This window comes from Vittaforma corneae (genome assembly GCF_000231115.1).
Source record: "Vittaforma corneae ATCC 50505 unplaced genomic scaffold supercont1.6, whole genome shotgun sequence".
NCBI classification, from domain to species: domain Eukaryota; kingdom Fungi; phylum Microsporidia; family Nosematidae; genus Vittaforma; species Vittaforma corneae.
In genome coordinates, this window is record NW_006889839.1 from 60,322 (window position 1) to 73,727 (window position 13,406).

Below are 13,406 nucleotides of genomic sequence, written 5' to 3' on the forward strand. Positions count from 1 at the left end.
TTAGTACTTGGCTGGATAGTAGCAGTATCTGGCTGTGTACCTGTTAAAGATGTGAAATCCTGAGGCAACTGTTGTCCATCATCCACAATAAGGCTAGGCGTAGTCTCACCAACTACATTTACATTACTAACAACTTCTTCACTTGCAGCTTGCATGAAATGGGATAAAAATTTTTGCAGCTGAAAAGATTGGTGTCAAAAAAAATAAAAATTGATAATTAAGTTTAGAGACCACAAAGTATAGTCTTCAAGAATCAAAGCAAACAGTGAACAAATATTCCGAATGATAGATCATTAAACAGTGTCGTTAATTAGACGGGCAATCACGGAGCTAGACATTTTCAAGTGATGATTAACTTTAAAGACGGATCAATTAATATTTTAAACTATGTACAACAGATATTTGAAATATAAATTATTTACAAACCATAGATTGGCTTTTTTATTGTATTTTGAGTCTAATCAATCACATCTGATAATGCTATCATTTTTTGGAAATGCCACTAGAAAATCGAAAAAATTGATTGATTTGTTCAAAAGACATACCAGCACTCATAAACACCAATCTGTCATAAGTACTACAAACTATACATGCATTTCAATCTCATTCTCACATTATCTTACAAGCCTGCACTTTTCGTCTCAGAAAGATTTTTACTTTGCTCTGCAAAAGTTTTCTCCATAAAATGAATCAAACACTGGAAGACTATGTCAGGGAAATAATCGACAAACACAGCCTGGATTGCTACGTTATCTTTAATTCTGACATTCACCTGAATGAGTACATACGAAAGAAGGACATGAGAGTACTTCAAATTTCCAACTTTTCTGGCTCAAATGGCACTGTTGTTATAAGCAAGGAGCCTTGCCTAATTACAGATTCAAGGTATTACATCCAAGCCCAGAATCAATCTAGATTTCCCTTATTTAAAGACAAATTGTCAGAATATATTATTTTAAAACAGTATAAAAAAGTCAGTTTCGACACCAAAACAATCTCATCAACTCGATTTAAGAAACTAATGGAAACGTTCTCTGAAAATTCCATTGAGTTCGTTGAAACTGAATTCAAATTTGATATCAAGTTTGAGGATGACCAGTACAACAGCCTGTCTAATGAAATTGTCTACTTAGAGCAATACACCTTAAAGAGCTATTTGCACTTCTCAGATGCGTCAGAAGGACTTGAGTACGATCCAGCCATCAAGGAATATCTTTCCTCACTTGGGTTTAATAACATCGATGGAAATGTAACAGGCTCGCATTATCAGGATAAGATCAAAAGAATTAGAAATATTGTTGACGGAAAAGTTCTCATTATTACTGAGCTTGATACAATAGGATGGGTTTTGAATTTAAGGGGATTTGATATTGAATTTAACCCAGTCTTCTTTTCATTTTTAGTCCTAACAAAAGACGAAGTGCTATTGTTTACAGATAAGGACATTGCATTGGATATGGTGAAGGTCTTACCATACAACGAGTTTGAAAGATACTTAGAAACAATTGTCGAATGCCCTGTCGTCATTTCAGGTGACTGCAATCAGTTTATTTACTCTAAATTTAAGGATGTAAAACTCATAGACACAATTCGAGTATTGCAAGCGACTAAAAATGAGGTAGAACTGTGTGGAATGGCATTGGCGTATTTTTTTGACGGCTTGGCACTCACTGAGCTATTTGGATTTATAAACAATAACCACAATTTAACTGAAAAATCAATAAGTGATGAGCTTCACAATATTAAAACGAAGTTCAAAGGATATGTCCAACCATCATTTGATACCATTTCTTCAACGGGTGCCAATGCAGCAATAGTTCATCATCGTGCATCTTTGGATAGGATTGATAAAAATAAAGTGTATTTGATCGACTGTGGCTCTCAGTATTACTTTGGGACAACTGACACTACCAGAACGTTATTCTTTGGATCTGATATTGATGAGCAGCTCAGACACGACTATACACTGGTTTTAAAGGGACAGTTGAATGCTATGATGAAAGAATACGATTTTGAGTCTAACCATTCAGAAATTGATGAGATCAGCAGATCGTTTTTGAAAGGTGAGGAGAAGGACTTTGGACATGCAACGGGGCATGGTGTTGGACATTTTCTTTGTGTCCATGAACATCCGCCAAGCATTTATGATAAAACTGAAGATAAATTACAACCCAATATGGTATTTTCAATTGAGCCGGGCTATTATAAAGAAGAGGAGTATGGAATTAGAGTTGAAAACTTGGTAGTTTCAAGGAAAACAGCCGATAAGATTAAACTAACTAACATTACCATTGTTCCATATCAGAATAAAATGGTTGATGCAAACATGCTTACGAAGGAAGAGAAGGAGTACTATAATTTATGCAATGAGAAATGCATAAAGACATTACAGAATTACATTAGCTATGAGGCCTTTGAATTCTTAAAGAACAATTCATGCAAACTTGAATAAACATATTGACAGTTTACACCCTATAATTAAGATAATAGTACTTTAAACTATATTGAATGCACACTCACCTGCGTATTAAACACTACTACAGTATTCGCTTGGGCTTTAAATACCTTTTAATTAAATAACCATTAACACACCAACCGTTAATACGATCTACATAAACACCCTATGCACAGCAAATTAAATCATTAACTTAAAATTTAATTACCTTCTGGCCTCATTGTTGGGAAAAATAACACATCTCTAATATTAGCTGCATTGGTCATGTACATCACCACCCTGTCAATGCCCAAACCCCATCCACCAGTTGGAGGGAGTCCATACTCGAGTGCCTGGCAAAAGTCTTCGTCAATAGGCATAGCCTCGGCATCACCGGCCTCTTTCGCTGCCATTTGCTCCATAAATCGTTCTCTCTGGACTGATGGAATATTCAGCTCTGTATATGAATTGCATATCTCCTTGCCATTAAGGAATAACTCAAACCTCTCCGTTACACCTTTTCTATTTCTATCCTCCTTCGCAAGCGGAGACATAGCCGTTGGGAACCCAGTAATAAAGGTTGGATTGATGCATTTAGGCTCAAGATACTCACCAATAAACTTGTCTAGGATTCTGTTCAGGGTCCTTGGCTCGTCAATAACCAAATTCCTCTCCTCGGCAGCCTTGATAAGTTCATCAACCGAGTTTTCAATGTTTTCGCCTGTAAGGTTCAGCCCAAGTACCTTATTGATTTCCTCAAGAATATCAAATCTTTGGAAGGGTGTAGAAAAGTCAAAGTCCACTTTTATTTCCTCAGACTCCCTCTTTTTAGGCTCGTACGCAAACTTCAAGGATCCTTTTAACTCCATGGCAAGACCACTAAGAAGATCTTCAGTTAATTTCATCCATTCGTTGTAATCAGAATATGCATAGTATGCCTCGCAGGCTGTGTATTCGGGATTGTGAGTCAAATCAATGCCCTCATTTCTGAAATTCTTTCCAATTTCATAAACCCGGTTGATTCCACCAACAACTAGCTTTTTCAGATACAGCTCAGGAGCCACTCTCAAATAAAGAGTTTGTTTCAATTCGTTATGAAAAGTTTTGAAAGGCTTGGCGGCAGCGCCTCCGTAAATAACATGCATCGTTGGAGTTTCAACTTCAAGGAAGTCTCTGGTATTAAAAAAGTTCCTAATATAGTTGATGATTCGGGTTCTGCATATGAACCTTTCTTTTGAGTCTTTATTTACCAAAAGATCAAGATGCCTCTTACGGTAAATGGTCTCGGGATCCTTCAATCCATTCTTTGAAGAAGGTACTACCCTGAGACACGGAGTGAGCAATTTCAGATCCGTGACAAAGACAGATGGCTCACCTGTTCGTGATTTTCCACAAAATCCAGTAAACCCAACTATGTCTCCTCTTCGTAAGAACTGTGCAACATAGTAGATAGACTTGTCACCAGAGTTCAAAATTAATTGAATGGCAATGTCATCTGATTCAACCTTAAAGAAGAATAGTTTACCGTGGCCTTGGATTGAAATAACTCTACCAGCAGATGAAACCATCTCTTCTCCCTTTTCGCCTACTTGAAACTCAGAAGCACAGGCTTTAATGATAGAGAACTTGTGGCTTACTGGATAACTGTGGGGATACATCTCGATCTCACCCTGCGCATCCTTGATCATCTGCGTTCTTTGTAGAAAAAACTCTTCGTCCGTCAGTTCTTTTTCCTCTTTTGGCATTAAGGGCAAAAATCATACAACCAAATAAAAAGAAGCCACTTAAGTATAAAAATAGTTCGAGGGGACCCCTGGGATGCTTCTTAGACTGCTGAAGGATCCACTGCCCAATGTTTTATATTCAATTGGAGTTGTAGAAACACAAGTAGGCGTAAACCGGTTTAAAATAGGATTCAAAGACACCTTTGTTGAGATTTACACAAAGGAAACTTTAAAGTGTGGAGAATGGATTAGGTTTTATGGAAGCAGGCAAGACAATGCTATAGTTTGTGAATTTGTCCAGGTTTTATACAACTTTGATCCTGCATTACTTGTAAAATGCATAGAAATGCTTTCCGATTCCTAGCAAACCAATTTAGTAAAGACCATCAAAATGAGGCTTTCACAGCAAGCTTAATGAATACACTGCTAGAAGCTTGGTGTTGGTGTCTTTGCATAATTAAAGAGTATTTAACATCAGAAATATTTTAATACACACTGTTGAACATCACCGTCATAGATTATTTGATGATTCCCACAGCTCAGCATTTACACTTTCAAACTCTTGTAATATTTGTAAATAAACACCAAACACACCCGATTTTACTCTTCTTGACAGCTCAGCCCTAGTCTTTTTTACAACATTTTCAAAATACTCCTTTGCTTTGAAATGCTCTTCTGCCCTGTGAAACGAGGGCTTGGCATTTTTAAACTGAGCCAATAAAGTAAACTGGCTGAGAATTAAAACTTCTTCATTCTCCTTTAGCTTCTCTTTTAACTTATCAACGAACCAGTAGATTGCTTTCTCCTCTTCATTTCTTTCTACTCCAACGTAAACAACAAACCCTTCTCCTATTTCTGAAATCACCTCATCTTCTTTCAGGACTTTTGCCGACTTCACTCTTTGTGCTATGACTTTCATTATTCCAGGGTAGAGTATTTTAAAAATATGGTTCTACCGAGATTCGAACTCAGATTACCGGATTCAGAGACCGATGTGCTAGCCATTACACTATAGAACCGCTTTTCAAGCAGATTAGCATTTACATATGCACACCTGCCCATATTCTCTTTGCAGAGCAATATACTAAACAAAATGTCTATTTAATCTATATTATTGCGTTCTTAGATCGATATATCACCGGCCTCAATACTGCCATGCGCTTGATTATGTTTTTAATATCAAACACCAGGGGTATCCTGCCCTTGGAGTTTAGAAACTCTCGTGATGTGATATTGAGAGCCCAGAGCAGGGTGTGATATGCGCCAAAGATTACGATCAAAAGAGAAAATGCAGCAACAAGTGCCCTGAGGGATATGAAAAGCAAATCCACAGAGTAAATTTGGATATGCCTTTGACAGATGATGGAGAGAAATGTTAATATAGATTAACAGACCAATGAATGTATACACAAATCCAAGGAAAAAGACATGATTGTTTCTTCCAATGCAGTTATTAAGCCAAAGACAGTGGTGGTCCTTTTCCAAAACACAGTATCCACAATCTGCACAATGGCTGGTTTTGATTGGTCTAAAAATATTGCACGATAGACAGTATTTTTGGATGTACGTTGACCTATTCCCTGGTTCGTTGGTAAAGGATATGATTCTTGAAGTATTGAGAACATCGGGTACAATGCTAATATCATTCTTCAAAACGATGGGCTGCAAGTCAAATGTAGGAACACTTCGTGTGGGCAGAAAGCCAGGTTCTAGTGTGGATGACCGGTAAAGAGCACAGACATTTGCTAGAAGTAGATAAATGACAAACAAATTTAAAGTCCAATGATTCGTACAAAAAAACACACCAATACATGTCAATGAATATACCATTGATATAATCAGAAGAGCAAAGTACAGGAATTTTTTAGTGTTTTGAACTTCGACGTAGTCCGCGAATTCCATCACCCCTTTTTGAACTCAGCTGAAAAATTGGAGAAAAATTGAAAAAATTAATGGAGACTGAAAAGGAGAAAAAATTACAAGGCGATTTGACAACACAAACATGATAATAAAGGGTTTATTATCAGGTTGGGAAATTGGCTATTAAGTAGGGCCAGAAAATAGTTTTTCTTAAACTTAAGGCCTACATTAACCTACAGACAGGGATTCAATATCAAATGAAAATGAAAGCACATGACACTTGAATTCTATTTATTTAGCTTGATTTCTTACCTAAAATCATGTCTATTACGTTTTGCTTGTCTCTGTCTGTAAATCGATTATTTATCATCCTATTTGCAGATATAACAAGATCGCTCATTCGCCCTAGGACAGAAAGCTTTCCTTTGGCATGTAGCTCACTTTTCAGCGCATCTGAGCCGGTATACATTTTACTCAATGCGTTCCCGTTGTTGACCCACATGCTTCTTGCAACACTGAATTTGAATGTATCAAAAAAATTAAAAATCAAATACTGTGCAATATTAGTTCTATCCAAGCAGTCCATGCAATTAACACGAAACGTTACCTTAACATCGTTAAAATCACATTGTGGACTTGTGACAGAGAATGAGCTGGAATCAGGCTCTTGAATAGAATCTTCAGACCAGCCATTCTCGGACTCCAAGCGTTCAGATGAAAAATTGTCCGTATTGATGGGAATGCTCTCTTGATCTACGCTTGAAATAAAACTAGGCGTGTGAATATCAAAGTCTTCACACACAGATTCTTGTTTGTATCCAATGTCTTGATACTTAAGATCAGAACTACCACGCTCTCTGTTCCTAAGCTCAATCATAAAAGCATTTAACTGTTTATAAAATGTCGTTTTAATATTTTCTATATTCTCTGCATATTTATTTAGATCAAAATGAACATAATCCACGTTGTTTTCTAAACAAAGATCTTTGTACCGTTTACTTAGAATTTTTTCGTATTTTCTATGGCCCAAAAGATCAACAATAACGATTCTCCCATACCCTCTTTGAAGCTTTTCCAAGTGCTGTTTAAATGCTTTGCCATTCTTTTCTTTATTTTCATCAAAAATAATCTTGTGCGGCTTTAGAGGATCGTCTTGGGACCAGTAAAGTGGCACAGAACCTCTAAGAATAACGAATTCAACTCTTTCGCTATCACTCTTTGTTACAAACTTTGTTTCGACAAAAAAGGATACCTTTCCAAGCTCATCAACGCCTCTACTAAGCATTCTCGTTCCAATCTTCTTGATGGATATCCTCGAGAGAATTTTGAGGAAGTACAGCATGCCATTTTCTCTAATTGATCTGGATTCGAAATACCCGCAAATCATATTTCCGATCACCATTTTACCAAAATCAATACTCTTTGGTTCGGCTTGCGCAAATCTGTTTGAAAATGGACTTCTCATGGCTCTGTTCTGGCTTTTAATATTCTTGAATTTATATGGAATGTCGCCAACAGAAAGAGATTTGGCTGATGACGTATCTGCCTCAGACACTGCACAGTCACTGCTCACATGCTCCTTGAAGTTCTTGATCATGTCGCCATTCCATAGGAAATGTTCTTCAACACTTTCAAAAGTATAATAAAAGTTTAGATTTTCAATCAAATTCTTAACATTTTCAGCCATTTCATCTTGAACCGAGTCTGTTAGTGGTAGATAGCTAACTCTTAGAACAGTGAAAATCTCATCCTTGTGAAAGGTTCCCAAACTCTCACTTTCTGAGCAGAAAAACAAGTATTTCGACTCCGAACATGTTTTTATAATACCTAAAACACACAAAAAGGGATATGAAACGACATTTTCAGATGGAGTAAGACAGGCTTTATTGTCAGGAATGTTTACAAATCCATCGGGGCCTTCGTAGGATACTTGCTTTGTATCTGTGTCAAACAGGAGTGTTTTCATGGGCAGGGGAGGTTGGAGTCAACAATAAACATATTGCAAATGCAACTAAACAGGAAGTTTGATAATTAACAAGCATGTTGGCACAATACCGTATTTGTGTTGAAGGGCAATTGCCAGATGCGAACAAACCTGTTGCTTAAATCCATATTAAAAAATTTCCATGCTATAAAATTGACGTTTTGCTATGTGCATAGAAAAGAAGTTCATCAGTAGAAGATTAAATGGAGCTTCTGTACGTTAGCATTAAAGTCAAATAGCATGTGTTTGTTTGTAGCCATTTGGTGCTTGAATTAAGCCCAGTACTATTGTCTTTCCTTTCGACTTTGATTTGATCTGCAATGTTTCATTTCGAATTAATCGGTTGCATTCAATTTGATTGTATACCAGCCATGAAACCTGAAACACAATTTATAATACAAAATAAATTGAAAAATATGAAAGAAAAGGCATTTTTAATCATATACCTTTTCAGGATACCGTTCAAATTTTCCATAGTCCAAACCGACACTCTTTTTGAAAATACAATAAAAGTTAGTAATATTGAAATAGAAAGCCACATTGATTACCTGTCAGAGTATGGAAATGTAGTTTCCAAAGACTCAAAAAAGGATGTCAAAATGGCAAATGTCTGGATTTCCTACAATTCCAATGAAAGCCCCAACAACTATCTGTACAACATTCTCGATCATCCCTGGAATGTCCAAAGCACCAAGATCAACGATATTTTGGCCTCAAAGATACCAAACATTCAACTTTTGACGCCCCATGACGGATTGAATCCGCTGGAGTTCAAATTCAAGCAGGACAAAAACGTACAGTACTTTAATTTAGAGTCGCAGGAACATGAAAATCCCAAAATAGCAGACAAGCCTGACCCTTATAGCATTGAAAATGAAGTGTACCAGGACACTATGTACTTTGAAGCACCAAGAATCACTTTTAATATGATAAAATATCTGTTAAAATTTAGCTCATCGTCCAAGGTCGTTATGAATTACAGCGAACTTCAAAAGACACCGTTTTTGGTTATTTTCTTTCTCCACCTGCCAATAATTTTAACTTCAATCATCATTGTGATTTTGGTTCTCTCGTTTGAATCAGGGATTACAAAAGATTTAATACAGGACGAAATATCAAAGCTACCTTTACAAAAATATTCTGAAGACCTTGAGTTTACCGAGTGTTCAATTTGCCTTGATATTTTCCAAGTAAACGAGGAGGTGAGGGTGTTAAGCTGCAAACACTGCTTCCATAGGAACTGCATAGACTCGTGGCTGCGGTCAATGCTAAAGTGTCCAATATGCAGAAACTCGGTTACAAAGCTGGCAGATTCACAAAATTATGAATTCTACCAATCCTTAAATAGTATACCGTAGCTTTACTTTGGTATTTCATACAGAGATGCACCAATTTATACTCATCAGCACCCGTTCGAGATAAATAAACTTTTAATTGTTTTTAATTTGTGGATGCTTTACTTAAAAATTTTACAAAAATTTTCATGCTTGAGAACTTCTTTAGAAAATACCAATGCAGGCATGGAAACTAGTCTGGCTCACATTACTATCAAATGAGCAGGCTTAGTCGTGAACACCTGCTATTGGTCTGTGCATAGGCTTTAGGATCATGCAGAGACATCTGCTAAAGTTTGATGGGAAAATGCCAAACCAAAAAAGCTTTTTTGAAATTGTCAAATTTATAAGCTTAAAAATTTTAGGAAAATTTTACTGCCACAAAACTACTCAAAACTAAGACAAAGACCATTCCAGCCATTGACAATCAAGTTCATAGTTTAGGCATGCCACACACATTGCAAATTTTTTCATACGTGATTTTAAAAATCTTTTCTGCAAAGGAGTTGAGTTGGATTTATTTTTCTTCCAAAATTTTTTTGAGCTGGGTAGAAATTTGAATATCAAAGAATGCAAGATAGTTGAGGGTTTGCCGTCAATATTTGCGATATTTTGGCACATTTGCAGTGTCTGTAGCGCTATTTTCACTTTAAATATATTTATTCAAGGACTCTTGGGATGACGGCTTAAAGCAAGAGAGAGTCATGCAGCAGTCCAATAGAATCATAACAGTTATTTTGTAGTTGCAAAATACCCGAAGTATATCCTGTACATAGGGCTTTATCTATGTCAAAGTGACATGGTTTATCATTTCAGCACTATGCGATCTTAATGCAATAAATCAACTATTAGCTATTGATTGATGATATTCAAAATGGGATGGACAATCACAAGGCTGGGCCATAGAATGGATATATGCCATGAATATAAAAATTATACAACACAACAATACTTTGTGACCTACTCATATAAAATGTGGTACAAGACAAGGCTACACGACTGAAACATAATAATAATGCGTAGTCTGAGTAAAAAAGGATAAAATGCAAACGTTTACTTCATTCAGTCAACTGTTTAAAATTTAATATTTCTCAATATGCCAAAGTTTATCCAAAACGAACGAATCCACGAAACACGAAAAACGGAGCGCAATTGTAAATGGTTAGCTAGCACGTTCCTGTTAAATTAAACATTTATGTTGCTTTGCTGGGCATATTTGATTAAACTAAAATTTACTTCGAAAGCTGTCAAAACGAATTGGAGCTTAGCTAAACGGCTTTTAAATTGAATATGCCAGGGGACAGCCTTAAAATGCAGCCGCAAAAATAATTCTCAGCAGATAGGATTGTTTATCTGAATTCAAAACGAAACTATTGCAATGATGCTTGTGTCAAAGGTTTCAAGTTGATTGGCCAGATTGACTACTTACAACTCTGTTTGCATCTCAAATGTTATTTTGGCAAATAGATTTTCAGAAATCACCAGAAGTTCTTTGTTTCAACTTTATTGATTTAAATCTGATTTAGAATATATCGAAAAATTTTTAAAACCCTATGATTCCGGAAAGATATGATGAAAAACAACCCTCAAGAGAGAAGGTATGCTTTAACTGCTTGACCAAAGAGACTCCCCTTTGGCGAAGGTCAAAAAAAGGTGTAAATCTTTGCAATGCCTGTGGATTATATTACAGGAACCATGGGGAACATAGGCCTATTAACAAAAAGATGGCTTATCAAAATCAAAAGAGTCTAGATAAGTCTAAATCCAAGTTTGCCTTCCTGGAAAATATTGCCATATCAGCATTGGCTGAATTAAAATCAAAAGCTAAAATGGAGTCCAGATATAGGTCAGATGAGAATATGAAGGAACGATTTGATGATTCTCAGCTGTTTAATAAAAAATATAAGGATCGAATGGAAAATACAAACAGATTCCCACATATGAGAAGAGGCGGCATGATTGTTAGTAATGTAAGACCGAGCATACCGAATTTTGCAGAGTATGATCAAGCAGATCCCAGAACCTTTAAGGCATTGGAAAGATGCGGAAGAGCCTCAGAGTTTTATCCGGCACATAAGACCATTCACAGAATGCCAGAATACATTCAAAATATATTTACTGGCCAAGCCAGCAATCAAAAGGCCGCCAACACAGTACCTACGGATAGAGACACATACTTGAACCAGAATAGAACGAGACAACCAAGCTGCATAGCCAGTGAAGAAGGCTTTTTGGAGTCTAATATAGTGAATAAGAAGACAACAGTGCAGTCCAAGAGTAAAGAATACAGCAATGAAAGCGAACCGAAGGATGTGGGAGATGCGGTTGATAAACTTGCCGCACTTTCGGACCAGTAAGCAACATGATTGCAAAGCTGTCCAAACAACTCATGGCCAGGCAATTCGCCATTAAATACGAAGATGCTTCATTTTTACTCTCAGTATTCTTTATGTGATACCGTGAAGACTAAGGGCTATAATAAGCACTAAAACGGGATTATTTCAGTGTTTAAAATTTACTCAAGCTGTGAGGAGGCTTTTCAACAATGCAATTTTAAGTCATGCCTACTTGCCAAAAATACTAAAATTTTGCTTGTCAATGTTCTGTTGATTAAATGAAGCTGATGTGAAAGCTCAAAATTTTAAAATGAGCAATATAATGTTGGTTGTGAAACTTCAGTTTCAGAGTTGCCTTATGTCTATCCAAATGCATTGACGCATGCTACTTCACATATTTTTAATATCTATTCTTTGCTTTCAAGGCAATGGCAAATATGATCCAAAAATTGATATTCTGATTCATAAAGATTGCAAGTACAGTCAAGCATTGAAAACTCTTCTAGACTGGAGTGGCACAGAATATGGAATTTTGGACATGGATAAAAACATGGACTTAGTCAATCAAGACAAGCACATTCCCAAAGTGTTTATTAATGGAAAGCTCATTGGCGGGTACAGAGACTCTCTAAATATGTGGCAGTATGTATATAGAAAACTGCCCTTAGAATTGGACTTTTCAAGATTGTACAATCCCGAATATGTTATATCAAAATATTCAAAATCTGGAGAATCTGAAATTGCCAAGTGAAAGTAACAAACACTTATCAAGATTTTTCACATCAACCACTGCATGCTGCATATTGTAGGTAGGATAAGGCTCGTAAGCTTGCAGGACATGGCACGACCATACACTTCGATGCAGACAAAAGGCAGGGTCTTATCGTCTTAGTCAATTTGTCCCTAGACATCCTGCATATTTTATGATAATGCCATTATGATTGTGTCTGATCTCAGACTATTTATAAACTAATAAAGCATATAGAATTTTGAACAATATCGGGGGTTAAAGCATGTTTTGGCAAATAGTTTGTTTATTTACGTTGTTTTATGCTGTAATATTTGAAAGTTTCATACGAAGCACTCGCACAAACATTCATGCATCTAAAATGGCTGTTTCTGGTACTCGCCACTTTGATTGATGGAAAAGTAGCTTATATCAATAACAACGAAGAAGCAGCAATTAAAAGGGCTGTTGAGAAAGCTGTTCACAACCTGACAGACGAGGAGCTTATGGTTCGAAATGCGGTCAAAGATGAGGGATACGAAATCTCTCCATGGGGAATTACAGTAATAATACGTGAGAATTGTTATTGGAGTAAAACAATGCTTAAGTACCTAGATGACAGAGATGTCAAGTATAATCTTATTGTGGCAAAGGATATGGACTCAATGACGGACCTATTGCATACAATGAGACACGTCAAAAGAAAGTTCCCAGCCGTATATGTCGATGATATGTACGTTGGCGGATATGAGAAGGCACTGAACGACAGCAATTTCAATGAATGGGTAAACAATAAAGGTATTGAGAATGGCCTAGAAAAAGACAGCGTAGTTTAAAAATAAACAGCATTTCGCTTGGTTCTATCTACTTGTACTTTATCTGCTAGCTTTGTGCTATAAATTAACGTTACAGTACGAAAAGTTCAATAACAGACCTCAGCAACTAATGCACGAGCTAAGATCTAAATCCATATGCTCATAACACACCAAACTACACCAAGGCCATTG

General features: G+C 36.5%; 9 protein-coding genes and 1 non-coding gene across 10 annotated transcripts; 5 read left to right on the plus strand and 5 right to left on the minus strand.

Annotated features, from left to right (window-relative positions):
* Nucleotides 1-685: 685 nt before the first annotated feature.
* Nucleotides 686-2,452, plus strand: VICG_00903 (uncharacterized protein; the record flags this gene model as incomplete). Its single annotated transcript, XM_007604288.1, has 1 exon — nt 686-2,452. One exon carries the CDS (start codon nt 686-688, stop codon nt 2,450-2,452), a length of 1,767 nt encoding a protein of 588 aa, XP_007604350.1.
* A 203-nt stretch (nt 2,453-2,655) lies between these two features.
* VICG_00904 (lysine-tRNA ligase) lies at nt 2,656-4,179 on the minus strand (the record flags this gene model as incomplete). The annotated part of the gene is made up of 1 exon (XM_007604289.1): nt 2,656-4,179. One exon carries the CDS (start codon nt 4,177-4,179, stop codon nt 2,656-2,658), a length of 1,524 nt encoding a protein of 507 aa, XP_007604351.1.
* Nucleotides 4,180-4,669: 490 nt separating this feature from the next.
* On the minus strand, nt 4,670-5,077 carry VICG_00905 (D-tyrosyl-tRNA(Tyr) deacylase; the record flags this gene model as incomplete). The annotated part of the gene is made up of 1 exon (XM_007604290.1): nt 4,670-5,077. One exon carries the CDS (start codon nt 5,075-5,077, stop codon nt 4,670-4,672), a length of 408 nt encoding a protein of 135 aa, XP_007604352.1.
* Nucleotides 5,078-5,105: 28 nt separating this feature from the next.
* VICG_02267 lies at nt 5,106-5,177 on the minus strand. The gene has a single exon. It is a non-coding gene; the product is annotated as a tRNA-Gln (tRNA).
* A 160-nt stretch (nt 5,178-5,337) lies between these two features.
* On the minus strand, nt 5,338-6,060 carry VICG_00906 (uncharacterized protein; the record flags this gene model as incomplete). Its single annotated transcript, XM_007604291.1, has 1 exon — nt 5,338-6,060. The coding sequence occupies one exon, from the start codon at nt 6,058-6,060 to the stop codon at nt 5,338-5,340; it is 723 nt and encodes a 240-aa protein (XP_007604353.1).
* A 253-nt stretch (nt 6,061-6,313) lies between these two features.
* VICG_00907 (uncharacterized protein) lies at nt 6,314-7,984 on the minus strand (the record flags this gene model as incomplete). The annotated part of the gene is made up of 1 exon (XM_007604292.1): nt 6,314-7,984. One exon carries the CDS (start codon nt 7,982-7,984, stop codon nt 6,314-6,316), a length of 1,671 nt encoding a protein of 556 aa, XP_007604354.1.
* A 338-nt stretch (nt 7,985-8,322) lies between these two features.
* On the plus strand, nt 8,323-9,360 carry VICG_00908 (uncharacterized protein; the record flags this gene model as incomplete). The annotated part of the gene is made up of 1 exon (XM_007604293.1): nt 8,323-9,360. The coding sequence occupies one exon, from the start codon at nt 8,323-8,325 to the stop codon at nt 9,358-9,360; it is 1,038 nt and encodes a 345-aa protein (XP_007604355.1).
* Nucleotides 9,361-10,889: 1,529 nt separating this feature from the next.
* Nucleotides 10,890-11,693, plus strand: VICG_00909 (uncharacterized protein; the record flags this gene model as incomplete). The annotated part of the gene is made up of 1 exon (XM_007604294.1): nt 10,890-11,693. One exon carries the CDS (start codon nt 10,890-10,892, stop codon nt 11,691-11,693), a length of 804 nt encoding a protein of 267 aa, XP_007604356.1.
* A 361-nt stretch (nt 11,694-12,054) lies between these two features.
* Nucleotides 12,055-12,423, plus strand: VICG_00910 (uncharacterized protein; the record flags this gene model as incomplete). The annotated part of the gene is made up of 1 exon (XM_007604295.1): nt 12,055-12,423. The coding sequence occupies one exon, from the start codon at nt 12,055-12,057 to the stop codon at nt 12,421-12,423; it is 369 nt and encodes a 122-aa protein (XP_007604357.1).
* Nucleotides 12,424-12,734: 311 nt separating this feature from the next.
* Nucleotides 12,735-13,235, plus strand: VICG_00911 (uncharacterized protein; the record flags this gene model as incomplete). Its single annotated transcript, XM_007604296.1, has 1 exon — nt 12,735-13,235. The coding sequence occupies one exon, from the start codon at nt 12,735-12,737 to the stop codon at nt 13,233-13,235; it is 501 nt and encodes a 166-aa protein (XP_007604358.1).
* Between the last annotated feature and the right edge of the window lie 171 nt (nt 13,236-13,406).